The 15,621-nt window shown below is 43.2% G+C and overlaps 1 gene segment (V, D, J or C); it reads right to left on the minus strand.

The window, feature by feature from the left end:
- Positions 1-3,313: 3,313 nt before the first annotated feature.
- Positions 3,314-3,929, minus strand: LOC116839840 (immunoglobulin kappa variable 3-20-like). The segment is given in 2 exon segments: positions 3,314-3,621; positions 3,848-3,929. Coding segments are annotated over 2 exon segments (357 nt in total).
- Positions 3,930-15,621: the final 11,692 nt, after the last annotated feature.

Below are 15,621 nucleotides of genomic sequence, written 5' to 3' on the forward strand. Positions count from 1 at the left end.
GGATTCAAGTGCTAATATACTCAGACCTCTCTGCAGATTTCACATGTACAATCTCCTGTGGCCACTTGACATGGCAGGGTTGGCCATGGCACGAGGGCTGGCTGGAATGTGGCAGTAAGAGAGTAGGTCAACAGTGGGGTCTATGAGCCAGGTGCTTGTGTCTCCACTCTGTGGTGGCTCCCTCACCTATTATATCAAAGCATCTGTTTAAACAAAGCTCTGAATTGTAGCATGATGAGCGTCAACAGAGAAAGCAGGTCAGGTTTGAGAGGTTACTGTTTTTGGTAAGACCAGGGCTCAGGAAACAAGCAGAGGCCAGGCTGCTAAGGGACAAACTCCAGAGCTGCCTCATGTGACACATGTCTATGCATGTTTTTCAAAGTTCTATTTCCCCTGGTTGTGTCTGCCTGTTGCATGATTTATTGCTGGTGAACATCAATAGTCAGGGACCCTGCTTTGTGTTCAGAGACTTAGAGTTCACCTCACCTCACTGAATAATGCATGTTTTCTTAGTGCCTCCCGTTCTCCAGCCTACCCACTGTTACCCAGAGATATTGTCGCAATATGGCACAAAACTATCCTGTTCAAGCAGAAGTCCTGTCTTTGGCCACTATGCACCTTCCCAGCTGTTGTTCTGTGAGAAGGTATATTTACTCCTGAAGCTGCTGTTCTGGGCAAAGAGAGCTCTGTTTTTCTCAGATTATTATTATTGTCCTTTTGGTATGAACGGGGTGTGTTTCTACTACTCTGCTGAGTGTTTTCAGTTATAATACAATTCCTACAGAGCATGAGTTGCTGCTGGGATCTTGCTCTCTAATTTTTTAGCAGGCAATTGTCACTGGGAAAGTTATGTGCATGACACCATGAAAGTCCCATCTAACCAGTAAGTGGTCAGAATTTTTGCTGGTAATTGTGAGTACTTTTTTGTCAGGTAGTTAAAAATGATATTTCACCACCAGAATGTTATTGCCCAAGGGTGGCAGGAGAGCTATCTCCAGTGACTGACCTGCATTGGCCCTTTATTGACCTCAGACTTTCACCAACAGAAAAGAGAGAGAATCGTGGGACAGATCCATACAGTTTTGACAGAGACCAAACAGAAAAGGGGAACAGGAGTATGACAATATTAATGGTCTTAGGAAAGAGAGCAAATCAAAATGTCCCAACTCTAAGTGCTTCAGGAGCAGCCTCTTGTCTCATCAGGCATCCATATTGTGACATTAACTCAGGAGGACAATATTAAACTAACACAGCCTGAAATCGTTAGAAGTAGAAAGAAAATGCAAATAATTGACAATTCGAAAGCATACTTTAAATGTACTAAAAGTTACGGATACTGATAATTGTGTGTTCCAGAGCAGACCCCAACAGATCATTCTCAGTGTTCACTCTTTCAATGTTCTTCCTCAAATCTAGAAAAACAAGATCAAGAAAAGTTTTGCATATGGAATCCTTTTGGCCATGCTGAGTTACGAGGAGCTCAGAGCCCTGCAGTGAAATCTGAAATGCCACCTGACAGATTTATGATCCCTGCTGACAGGAGTAAGGAAATGGTACTCAGGTGCGGAGATGGAAAGTGACTGAGTGATGTAAATTATCTCTGAGATGTAGAGTGTAGTTTGAAAATGTTGATATTTGTGGATCATCAGAAGCCAGGGGTCTGTGTCACATGCAGAATTTAATCACGCGCAGCCCAAAGAAAATAAAAATGGACCCCTTCAAATGACACTGAGATCATGTTAGCTCTTCACATGTCACACTGCTCCTTTCTACAACATTCGCATTCCCACTTAGTTACTTCTGTGATGCATCCTTGAATCTAGGAAGGAAAACAAAAATATGACAGAGCCTATTGACATTCATGACTGACCTGAGGCAAACTTTTGAAATCTCCATCATAGCCCAAACATTATAATATGATAGACATGAGAAAGGTAAAGACCTCTGCAGAGTTACCTTCCACTCTAGTGTTAAACATCGCAGCTGACAGAGCTCTTAGGGTAAATGCTCTTATACCGAAGTAATTGACACAGACTTTGAGCAGATTGTGCTGCTGTAAACAAAGGGAGCTCCGTTAAAGTGAGTGGAGCTGTCTTGATCCACACCAGCTGAGGATGTGGTTCATTGAAACAAGAATTTTGGCCTTTTAAACATTTTTTTAAAATAATATGATTGGGTCCCTGCTTTGTGGAATGAATCACAAACACAGCCGTGGAAAATGTTTATTTTACAGCTGCTCTCTGGTTTGGGCTGGCTTGCTCAGCGTGAAGATGGGCTGTAATTTCTTTAGTGGGGTTTACAAGAAATGTCAGATAGAAGAAATCTATCTGTGGGGTATTGTTACAATTAGACATTCTGTGAAGTGAGTTACTGAGTCTCTCTGTGTCTGATTGGTGAGAGACCTTCAGATGCTGGAAGGACAAGGATGCTCCAATGAGAATCTCCGTTCATAAATGCCCAGGATCAAACCCATTTGCACCAGCTGGGGATGTGGAGAGGAAACCACCTTCCTATGTTGATATTAGAATATCACAGGTGCTGTCTCTGCGATGCCCACTTTATGGACATACCGGGGTGTTTGACTGTGTATGGATTCTATTCTGGAATTAAATGTTGTTTCTGGTCCTTAGGAAAGATCTAGTCTTCCTTCCTGTACCAATTTTATATTTTACCATCAATTGTATCAAACGTGCTGCACTTTTATGTAGAACTCAAAAAAGAACTGAGGTTCTAGCTCTCTTCTCTGAACGGTTGGCCTCTAGTCCACTAGTAAGATGCTGAGGCAGGAGGAACAGATGTTTGGATGAGTCCATAGACTCCAGTGCACCTAATAGCAATTAATAGAGCATCAAAGGTTGATAATTATTGATGCTGAAGCAGGAGTAGCAGGTGTTTGGATGGTTCCATCTGTGAAGCAGATGTTGTAATGAGCAAAATTAACTGAACTAAAGGGGCTGGATCAGATAGTGGCTTTTACTCTGAGAACAGTTTTTTAATTAGACTGTTGCAGTTCTCCAGTGTGAATGCTTTACAAATCGAGGTGTATTTTGTCAACTCAGTAGAAAGTTACTTGGATTGTAACCTGCTGTTAGTAGGAAGTTGGCTGAAGCCCACAAGAGCAAATCCATGTTAGTGGTCAGGGAGCAAATGCTGAGTAAAGAGTGTGGAGGGAGGTGACCGAAGTCGGACACACTCAGCCACCCCACTTCAGGGCAGCAAAGGCAACGATGCAATTAAGCTGCACAGGAAGCACCTGAAATACTGAGTGAGAATCTGAAACTAAACAGCAGGGAAGTTTTTGTGCTGGTCTGTATCACTGTGTGAGAGGGGCACTGTCATGCTTTTGGCAGTAATAATCTCCAGCATCTTCAGCTTCAACCCTGCTGATGGTGAATGTGTAGTCAGTGCCTGACCCACTGCCACTGAACCGGTCTGGGATCCCAGAGGCTCGGGTGGAAGCGCTGTAGATAAGGAGCTTAGGCGCTTGTCCTGATTTCTGTTGGTACCAGGCCATGTAGCCACTAATACTGGAACTGGCTTTGCAGTTGATGGTGACTCTGTCTCCTGGAGACACCGCCAGGGATTCTGGAGTCTGAGTTATCACAGTCTGCCCACCGGAGTCTGGATTGGAGAATAAATTTGGGATAAAAAGAAATATAAAAATCCTCCAACATGAGAATATTTGATATATAGAGAGCTGCACCTCTAGGAGTCTAGCCTGGAGCTGTCATTCTGTTAACACTGTAATTGCTGCTAGGAGTGATTGCTGGAAAGGGAAATTCTTACTATTTAAATCCTAATAAATGATTGACTTTCCTTTAAATTAATCTTCCTGGGTTGTTCTTACCTTGAATGCAGAGCACAAGGAGCCAGAGTAGCTGAGTCTGGGAGATCATCTTGATACGTCTAGAGTGACAGATACAATGCTCAGAAGCACAAAGTGCTAAAGTGACATGTTTATATCTGCTCTGAACAGCTGTGTACTGTCACCTGGGCAGAAATATGCAAAACAGCGTCTCTGTGTAAATGTCTGTTCCCTCTGCAGACCCAGGGACACGTACACCCCTCAGTCTGGTAATGCATCTCTGATATCTGTTAGGGGATGGTCACTATACTCAATGAGCGCAGGTTGTTCTGGAGCTTTTCCTGATCAAAGATTCCAGGACTGGAGTCAGAGAGTTCATAAGCTCAGTGGTATCCAGTGTCTGCATCACTAGTAACTTCTAATTTCCGGGGCTTATTTACAGTGTTTGCTTATTCAGAGAGAAATTTTCCAGATGGGTTGTCAGGATGCTGGTTAGTGAGTTCTTGACTGTTTGCGGGCTTTGAAAAAGTATAGTGCTCTGTAAGGGCTCATTCATTATTAGTCTTACTATATAGTTAATATTATATTTTACCTTATTGCCAGATTCCTTTCTATTATCTGTCACTGAATAGAAATAGGCACTTAAGCTTGAAGAGATGAAACTTGTTTGCTGTAGATTGTTGCAATGCTGCCCATCCGCTTCCTCCTAAGCTCATTGAATGGGCCATTTACAGATGTTGCCTCCAATTCTGCTTCTCCCCTCCTCCCATCTGTTCTGGTTTCTACCCTTTCCACTCCACAGAACTGCTCTCACCTTTTCCTGGACCACTTTCCCTCCCTATCCTCCTTGACTTCCCGCTGCATTGGATGTTGTCAATCACATACTCATTGCAGAAGTCTTGTGCTCCGTTGGTTTTTGTGATGTTGCCCTGTCCTGGTTCTCCTCCTACCTCATGCATTGTTCTTACAACATCTAGTTTGGTTGGTTGTTGTCCTCCCCTCGCCCACTCTGCTAAGGGACCCCTGTGGCTTCCATCTTTAACGCCTTGCAGTGATGCATGCTGTGTATGTCTGTACAGTGCCTACAGGATGGGATCCTGATCTTGAGCTGGGCCTCTAGGCATTGACTGTAAGACAGATGCTAAATGATAATATAAATATCAATGAAGGCACCGCACCCTGCACTGCCTTATAACTCCGCTAATGGTTTTGGATAATGTGACACACGATAACTGAACCCTGTAGGACCTTGCATAAGAAAGCCCACCAGGCCAGATGAGCAACTGCCCAGTCCTGAGTCCTATTAGAGTGCTAAGAAAGGTGATGTGTTGTAGTTTTTGGAGGAATGTGATGTTAGATTTTTCACCCCACACTCAGTATTAAATAGAGCTGATTGGAAAACTCACATTGTTCCTATGAAAATATTAATTACAGTAGGTTGCAGCCAAACTATTATGTGTAGTGACAAAGTAACTAGGTTTGACATGATGCTGTCCCAAAAACAAAGAGACATGGATAAAAGAGAGGAGAGGAGAAGCTAAAAAGAAACTGAATGAAATGCATCTTTGTATGGTTGGATGGTAGGTGGGTGATGTTTATTGTCACTTCAGTGCTAAATTGTAGTTCTGTCCTCAGGCAGGCAGAATCCCTGGTCAATCCAAGGTTTGGTTAGAAAACTGGATTGGAGGACAGGTAAAGATGATGGATAAAGTCAGAGGAATGGACGAATAAGAACTCCTTGATTGTCTATGGTAGTTTGTTAAAGCCAAGAAACATCATGGACTGAGGTTCTACAGGCTTTACACCTGTTAGATGCATAAAGTGGACATGAAAATAAAAGCAAAGGATGGATGCAGAGGATAAAAGAACAGCCCACGAGACCTTTTGGTCAATGTTAACAAAGGCTTGAACATGTAAAACCACAAGAGCTATGGTTAGGACTATACTGAACATGCCCTCTGGTTGGAAGTTATCATTTTACATATATTCCTTTGGGCCTGAATGATAAAACCCAGGTGCCAGAAGTTAGGTTCCTAAAACCATATTTGGCACGTAAGTAAAAATGGTCTAATTTTCAGAGGGGCAAAGCATCTTCATCTCCCAGTGATTTCAGTGCAGTGAGTGGGTGCTCAGCAGCTGTACAAACCAAGCCCCCATGTAGGTTTAGGAGCCTAACTTCAGGCACCCAAGTTTGAAGGTGTTGGTCTCAGGTGTTACACAGAAATGGATGCTTGAGAAGACATGCCATTCTCCCCTTTGAATCAATGGAGGATTCATCTCCCACCAGACGTATTCCTTTAATACTCGTGTACTGGAAACCCTATGTTATCTTTCTATATGGTGGCAATAATAACGCCATCCACAAGTACAAGCAGATGCATTGTATTATTCGCATTTCTCCATAGCATTCCTGCTGAGCAGTTAAGGCTGACTGCAAAGAATAGCAGATCCAAATGGATAACCCCTGTTAGTCCATCCACTCCATCTTCTGTGCTGGAGTGTTCCCTACAGCAGATGTGCTACATTTTTGATTCCAGTCTCCCTGTGCATTCACAGCAGCTGGTGCAGGGGGTTTCCAACCCTCTACATTTTGTTCCAGACAGAAGGTTCTTAGCATGGAGTGAGCAGTTGGCAGGAAGGCAGAAGTCATATTGACACTGAGCTTGTCTGCATGGAGCAACTGTTCCACTAGACAAGCAGGCACTGCAGAACGTAGGGAGGTTTCGTTTCAGGGCTGTACAATGTGAAAGGGAAGCTGATAGTTTCTTGTCAATAATCTCCAGCATTATCTGCTTCAACTGCACTAACAGTGTGCGTGTAATCAGTGTAGCTGCTCCTGAACAGGGCCCTGCACTGGGCTGGGACCCCGGAAGGGAGGGCAGAGCTGGAATAAATAAGATTAGGAGCTTGCTCTGATTTCTGTCAGTACCAGGTTAAGTAATTGCTAGTACTTGAACTGGTTTTGGCAGCTGATCATGATTTTCTCCTGGAGACACTAATAAGGATTCTGGAGAATGAGTTATTGCACTGTCCTGGCTGGACTCTGACTGAACTATAAAAAAATATATATACATGAAAATAAAAAGAATAAGTTTGTTTTAATTGTTTTTATCTTTCTCTAATTGCACACATCTCCATGCTTTTTCACACTGTGACATTGTTTATATAGTTTTGTTAATTTAACATAAAAAGGGAATAGTTTCTAAGTTGAATATAGATACCAAAGTGATGCCACTGGCTGGATATAAAGCATGAAATATACATGATGGCATTTGTAGATCTGTTTTTTGGGGTGGGATGGGAGAGTGAGGGGGGGAGGGGAAGAGGAGGGGCAATATCATCTTGTTCTGCTGGTTACCGTGGATCCAGAGTTTTAGCAACCAGCTGAGCCCAGCCTGTGAGATCAGGCTTGGAGCTGTCCAGTGCTGATCCATTAACCATAAAGAGTAAAACAAAATACTTATAACAGCGGAGAGCAGCAGGGGAATTTGAATGGGAGGGAACTGTGCAAAGCATCTCACCTCAGTCCATGTGTCACAGGCTTAGTCCTGGGGAGCTGAGAATGGATTTCATAGCAGCATCTCAGAAATGTTTTCCTCCAGCATGGAAATTCGTTTACCAAGTGTCATCTATATGACAGCATTCCTTCCAGGATGGTTGGACCAAAGTTCAGCAGCAGACAGATGACACTTGTGAAAGGAATGAACATGGTGGAGGAAAGCGTTTCCCCCCAGGTATGTACTGTGCTGAAATCAGTCTGGTTTTCGCTCATGTTTGTAGAAACTTTGAGCAGATTCTCCTTTGGGATGTTTGGCGCCGAGGTTGCTGAGAAGTTGAACAGGAAAAGAACTGGGTTTGTATGTCTGAAGAACTGAAATATCCAGGAACTTGGAGACTTTGAACCCCCCTAGCGCAGAGGTTGGGCTGGTGAGCAGAAGAAGACTAGAATCTCTGGAGTGGCTGTGAACAGCCCTGCCTGCTATCGTGTCACTCTGAGTTTGACTATCCCACAGTCCAGCTGGTGGTGACTTCCAGTCTCTCTGTTGAAGGCATCATCAAGAGACAGGATTTCTAGCTAGCTCTTCAGCATGGGGCACCTACCTGACCAGCCACAGCACGGTGATGTCAAACTCTGCCATACACAGGATATGTGCAAAGGCTATGTCCCTCAGCTCATGGCTGGAGAGAGGGACAGGCATTTTTTCTGCCCTCAGCCAAGAGAGATTGGGTGCCTGGGTCTGAGTGTCTGCCCTCATGGTTGGGGTTGGTTTATGCCCTCTGAGAACCAGAGACAGTTAGGAGCAGGTGTGTGTCCAGGTGGATGCCCCGCCTCCATAGGTACCTCCACACCCACTTCTGCTCCTTTATGCAAGCTGCCACATTAGCCTGGAACTGCCCCGCAACCCCACTCTTCCTCCTCCTCAATGTCCCTTCTCCAAACCCCACTTCTTCAAATCCCCATATACTATCTCTCGAATTCCATTGGAGCATTTTATATTAACCAAGAAAGAAACTAGTAACCACCAGGACACAATCACTAGCTACCCAAGTAACCACATAACCTTCTCCATTGCCCTGTCCCTTCCCCGTTCCATCCCTTTGTTATCTCCTCTTGTAGTGGTGGTCTTTTAGATCCTGGTCCTATAAACTCTTGTGCAAATTTTCAGTTTTTGACTCATGTAGACTCATTAAATTCCAGACTTAAGGTGCATCGTGGCCGCACTGGGAGGGACCACGCTCATGCATAAAGGAGTTTGTCCAACTCTAGCAGTTTTAACATATTTCGTGATAGTTGATGTTTAACTTAAAGATCCAGCTCCTGGAGGCAAATGATTAAGTGAGAGTCCCTGTTTTTTTAATAATTGAGTTTCCAGCTCTACTGGTTTCAGAGACAGGTTTGACCCTGAATACCCCAAATCTGGACGTCAAATGAAAAAACTCAAATTTTATAATTTTTAAAAAATCTCATGATTTTTAGAGGGAATCCCATGATTTTTGAACATTTGGAGACCCAGTATACATCCTGCTATAGTTACTCACCTACATAATGGTTAGCACAATCTAGGACACAGTTTGTAAGTTCTTCAGGGTCAAAAACTATCTGCATTTGTGCTGAGAAGTGTCACGCAAACCTAAGAATACTAATACAGTGCTGTCTATATTCAGAATTTTAGCTCTCTACATCTTTGCTGGATTAGTGAAACATTTGTTTCGTGCCACCTGGTGGCAGTACAGGAGATATGCAGCACAATGATTTAGGTTGCCAATATGCTGTTTTGATTCAAGGATATACACATCTAACGACATATAAGAACATTTAGCAATCACAAAAGAATATAATTAAGCAGAAACAATTGTTGGTAATACAAACAGATCATCTCATGGTTTCTTCTGTGAAGGTTCACTCAGTTAGTGGATAATGAAGTAGCTTTAATTTTGGTAAATAGAAATGTGCTAGCAGAAAGATGGCTTTTTTTTTACCTATCTTACATTGTATTTTGTTTCCCCCCTTCTGTGGCACTTGATTTTTTTGGTTCATCTGTTTGATTCCTTGGACAGGTTGAATATTTATTTTAAAATGCTTCATTGTATTTCTGTATATGCAACATCATTGGATATTTTTACAACCCCTTTCATCCAGGTTCTTCATTAGATGCAGCAAAAGTGTATCTCATAAGCACATTAATTTCTTGTACAGCTGCTCTTTGCAGAATCTCCTTATGCTGTGTTAAACATATGCTGTGGAAAATCCGTCACAATTATCCTTCAAAATAACATTAGGAAGAATATGTCTACTGCCTTCTCATGTCATGTGCTTTGCTATTATTTTTTAGTAGAAAATTTCCCCCCAATTCTGGCTAAGTGATCTGCCACTCAGCTCCCCCTTCCCACCCAGCACTATGAAGAAGCACAGTCTGTATGCATGCAAAACATGGGCTGACTCCAGAAAATCACAGAGAGCGATTGTTGGCCCATTTGAAGTCAGTGGAGGTTTTGCTTCTGACTTCATTGGGCCAGGTGTGTGAGGAGTTGGAAATGGAGATATAAGAATCACCAGTGAAACTAAAATAGACTTTAACCCTGCCACTTTCCATAACACAACATTTGTTCCATTTTTTCTATTCAGAATGTGCTAATTAAGTAGAGAACAGCTGATCTAGCACATTGTGTTTAGGACTGTTCACAAATAACAACCTGTGAGTACACGTCCTATTTAATAGCAGCGATGATTGAATGCTTGCATTTAGGGACTGTGGAGCCTTAACATTAAATTTGTACATTAACTCACTATTTAGGGCTTGCTTGAGTCACCAAGCAATTTATACCAGTTTAAGCCAGTGTATCTCCTTTGAAATTAACAGAGTTACACCAGCAAAGAAGTAAAGTTACATAGTGGTAAATAAGATCCTCATTGTCTGTCACTAGTGACTTGTAGCCATCTTTATTTTGTGTGACTTTTAGCTTCTCCTGGGAGGTTTGCAAGGTGTGAAATGGCTGTTTTACTTCTCTGCTGGACTACTTTGCATATTTGTGCAAGAACAGGGATTGCCAGGTTTGGAAGAAGGTTGACAATAAGGGACTCGATTCCCTCCTGTTCTGGTGCAACTTTGTTCAGCCATTTACCTGTGTCTACACAGCATTCGGGAAGTGTGATTGCAGCACGTGTAGATATACCCACAACTAGCTTAGATGTAGCTAGGTCAGTGGTTTTCAACCTGTGTTCTGCGGACCTCTGGGGGTCCACAGATTCTGTCTAAAATTTCCAAAGGGGTCTGCACCTCCATTTGAAATTTTTTATAGGTCCAAAATGAAAAAAGGTTGAAAACCACTGAGTTAGATCAAAACTAACTTGAATAACAATAGCAATGTAGTTGTGTGTGATGCTTTCTTGGGGTACCCAGAACTGTAGGTCACCTTATTACCCCTCTGCCTCAGTTAGAGAAGTTTGCTGGAGCTAATCTGTGGGCTGGTCTACACTAGGGGAGGGGATCGATCTAAGATACGCAACTTCAGCTACATAATAACGTAGCTGAAGTCGAAGTATCTTAGATCGAATTACCTACAATCCTCACAGGACGGGATCGACGTCCGCGGCTCCCCCTGTTGACTCCACTACCACCGTTCGCATTAGTGGGGTTCTGGAGTTGACAGGAGCGCATTCAGGGATCGATATATCGCATCTAGATGAGACGCGATATATCGATTCCCGAGAAATCGATTGCTACCCGCCGATACGGTGGGTCGTAGCTGTGGTAGCCAGGATGTTGGCACAGGATGTGTCAGCTCCCAGTGCTGTCTATGTTGTTTTATCTAATCCTAATGTAAATTTGCTTTTCCTGTGGCTCATTATGCAAATATAATTCCCATCATCTCTGGCTAGCCCTGCTCCATTTACATTCAATACCTGGGCAGACAGGCAAGTCAACATTCATTTATCTGGGAAACCTTTGTTTAGCAACCCTGCCTAGTTGGTTGGTTTAAACCTATTTTCAGTATAAACATACAACTTCTTAGTTGCCGTCCATCCTTACATCACACAGTGATCATGCAGACCAGCGTGATACAAGTTTTCATTTGATACTTCGTATGATATTTTTTGTAGATAAACAGCAGGAGAGCAATGTGTGGAGTAGTGAGCTGGTCAGTCTAGATAGGAGTTGGTGTTACCTGACAGTGAACCCTTTGCCAGAAGACATTGAGGAACTATTACGGTCACACTGTGGCAGCATGATCAGTGTCACAGGCTAGCTCCTCAAGTATGTACCAAAGATCCTGATCGACATTGAACATGGAAGTTTACCCTGTGCCAAGATCCTGGCTACTGCAGCTAAACTGTTGTTGTTACTCGAGCTAGTTTGTACAGTGCTTCAAGCACACCTCTTGATTGCAGTGTAGCCATACCTATGAGTATCATTTTTTAAAGGATGGAAAAACCACTTAGCACTGCTAATGTCACACTATTGAGTTCTCAGTTTATTTTAAACTCCTAATTGCTACCTCCTGTTAAACTCCAGGAGGTAGAATGGAGGATGGCTCATGTTCAAATACCTTGCAGGATAGCAGCCATGCCAAGTACAGCTGGGTGGAATTTTTCAACACAATTAAGGGTTCTGTCTAGGGTTGCCAACCCTTCAGATTGTTGTGGAGTCTCCAGGAATAGAAATTTAATTTTTAATTAAAGATTATGTCATGGGATGAAACCTCTAGGAATATGCCCAACCAAAATTGAAAACCCTAGTTCTGTCAAACAATTTGTTGGGAATATAACTGTTTGCTTTTGATATTTTTCAACTGGATCGTGATTTTTACACAACAACTAGAAAATGTTGATTTGGAATCTCACTTGACTTTTAATTTTCATTTCTGATTTTGTGTTTCACTCTTCCTCCCCCGCACATTTTAATTTTGAAATTCTGAAAATTTCCAACTTTTATTTTCCCCTTCTCCCTTTTCAGATTGCCAATAGAATCGTAGAATATCAGGCGTTTGGTAAGAGACCTCGGAGAATCCAATCGAGTCCAACCCCCTGCTTTTCAAAGCAGACACACCCAATTAAATCATCCCTTTTCCAGTGGCTCTCCTCTCCAGACGCAGGCCTTTAAAAACCTCATAAGGATGGAGATATCCTTTACCAACTCCCCTATGCAATCTCATTCCGTCGGCTTCACCACCCTTCCCTAGTATACAGAGTAGAAGAAATGATGTATTAGTAGGTTCCCCTCCCTCACCCCCACGTCTTTTGAGTAGTTGTTCCGGTCTCGCACATTCGGTTTTCTCGAATGTCTACCAACTGAGAAAAAATTAGGAGAATACAGAAGAAAGTGAAATTACTGTCCACTTGGTAAGGCTTCCAAACTCAAGGACACATTCAACAGAGAGCTGAGCGATCACATTCAAGTACGAATGTCAATGTGAGTAAAATACTGTATATCACATTAACACCACCCTCATCAAAAAAAGGCCTACCTGACGCTATGACCTACCTCATGCCTCCAGCTTCCCATCCCGGGCACATCCACACTAATCCATTGCTATAAGCCAGGCACTGAAGGTATCTTAATCCGCATCATATACATATACATACCCCATCAGACAGAGGACCAAACTACAAAAATTCTCGCGAGCGCAAGCATTCTCACCATAACAATACCGCACACGGGAAATTAGAGAAACAGGAGCGAGCGGAGAAAGCCAGACGTGACACCAGAAGCCCCAACTGCAAGACAAACCACCCCAAGAAACACGAACCGAACAGGCACTCCACTGGCCATACATACAGCCCCCAGCGTAAGCATCCCCCTCCACACGCATCATCAGGGACCAACAACCCATCCTGGGACAATGATCCCACACTTTCACAGATCTTGGATGGCAGGCCAATCCTTGCCCCACAGACAACCTGCCAACCTGAAAGCGATTCTCCACCAGCAAAACTGCACACCGTACCAATAGTAACTCTACCTCAGAACAATCCATGCAACAAACCTCAATTGCCAACTCTCCCACATATCTGCACCAGCGACACACTCACAGACCTAACCAGATCAGCCACACCATCACTGTTCATTCAACGTGCAAACGTCCACCAATGTAATATACGGCCATCATTATGCAGCAATGCCCTCTGCTATGTTACAGTCGGCCAAACTGGACAGTCAACTATCGGAAGGATAAGATGGCCACAAATTCAGATATCAGTGCGTAAGTTGGCAATATACAAAAAACCTGTAGGAGAGGCACTTCACTCCCTGGCCACACTTATAGCAGACCTTAAGGTGGCCAATCCTGCAGCAAAAAAAACTTCAGGACCAGACTTTCAAGAGAAACTGCTGAGCTTCAGTTCATTGCAAAATGACCATCAGCTCAGGAACTAAACAAAGACATGTGAATAGCTTGCCAATTACAGAAACCAGTTTCTTCCTTCCCTTGGTTTTCACACCTCAGCTGACTAGAACCAGGGCCTCATCTCCCTGATTGAACAAACCTCGTTATCTCTAGCTTGCTTGCTAGCATATATATAACCTGCCCCTGGAAATTTCCACTACCGGTGTTGACCAAAGTGGGTCATTCACCCAGAAAGCTCACGCTCCAAAACGTCGTTGTAGTCTATATTTGCCACAGGATTCTCTGCCTCTTTTAAGACTCCAGACTAACACTGCTACCCCTCGGATACAGGAGTACATTTAATTCCAACCCCACTGGGCTATTGAATTGGTGAGGGTCAAGGAAATGACAGCTAAAGAACTGGGTTGGCAGGAGTGAGAGGTGACGAGAAGCGTGATGAAACCCATCTTCCCTGTTTAGGGGCTCAGCAGTTTCACAGACTGGTCTTTTACTGAACAGTTATATCAGCATAGCTAAGTCCCTGAGGGAGTGCGAAACAATTCCCACATCTGGAGAGGACATAGTTAGCGCTACCGTGAACCCCTGCATAGACAGTGGTTAGGTGCGCAGATAGTGTTGACTGTGCAGGATGCCAGTTGGAACACCAGAGGAACAGAAACTGCAGAAACTCAGGGTATGTCTTCACTAGAAATGCTGCAGCTGTGCCACTGTAGTGCTTCAGTGTAGCCACTCACTACAGTGAATGGAGGCTGAGGAGAGCAGGGAGGTTTTTGTATTGGTCTGTATCACTGTGTGAGAGGGGTGGTGTAATGCTGCTGACAATAATAATCTCCAGCATCATCAGCTTCAACCCGGCTGATTTTAAAAGTGAAGTCAGTGCCAGACCCACTGCCACTGAACCAGTCTGGGATCCCAGAGGGTCGAGAGTTAGTGCTGTAAATAAGAAGTTTAGGAGCTTGGCCTAGTTTCTGCTGGTGCAAAGCCATGTAGCTGCTAGCACTGGAACTGGCTTTGCGGTTGATAGTGACGGTGTCTCCTAGTGACACTGAGAGGAATTCTGGAGTCTGAGTCACAAGGATGTCCCATCTGGATCCTGCATGGAGAACAACATGAAAATAAAGGAACATAAAGTCAGTGTAAATCAAATACAAGGTAACAAAGGGATGATGTAATGTTAGTGTCTTCTTCTCTTTTTTAAAGTGTAGCTATATTCATACCTTCTGACGTTTGTTGGACAATTGTTGTAATTAAGAGCTATTGTGGTCTCAAGAAACAAACCCACTCATCTATTTAATATGATTTAGAACATGTCTGGCAGTCAGGGATTTCAGAGCCACAGTTGTCATCATCTATATCTTGGTAACAATTTATTTTAAGTTAACCTCTCCCCTGTTGCTTTCCTTACCCTGAATCCAGAGCACAGAGAGGCAGAGAAGTTGGATTTGTAGATCATCTTGATGCTTCTAGACTGAAAGATACTCAGCTGAGAAACATACAGCATTCACCTGTAATACTTATATCTGCTCCATAGAGCTGGGAAATGTCACTCGGGTGGAAATATGCAAAACATCTCTATGTAAATGTGAATCCCCTGTGGCTCAGTGTGGAGACTTTAGTGAAGGAACAAATACCATTTAATGGCAGTGTGAGCTGCAGACAAGGATCAGGGCGGTACATGGATCTTCCATTTTGTGGTTCCGAGTCTTCTCTCTCTTAGTACTGTTTTTAAACTATGTAACCTGATTGCCTTCAATGCAGTTCTGATCTGCACTCGTGTCCATCAGAATCAGCTTTATTGTGCTGAGTGTCCTGGGGTTGTGTCACTGATCACTTGGAACCACCTCGATTTATATTCCGTGTTTAAATTCTTCAGTTCATAGGGTTTTTCAGGGGGAAGCAGGGAGCTTTGCTTTATGGCTAGAATTTCTTAGCTCTTGTCTACACAAGAATAAAAAGTGTGTTTTACAAAT

This window comes from Chelonoidis abingdonii, chromosome 5 (genome assembly GCF_003597395.2).
Source record: "Chelonoidis abingdonii isolate Lonesome George chromosome 5, CheloAbing_2.0, whole genome shotgun sequence".
NCBI classification, from domain to species: domain Eukaryota; kingdom Metazoa; phylum Chordata; order Testudines; family Testudinidae; genus Chelonoidis; species Chelonoidis abingdonii.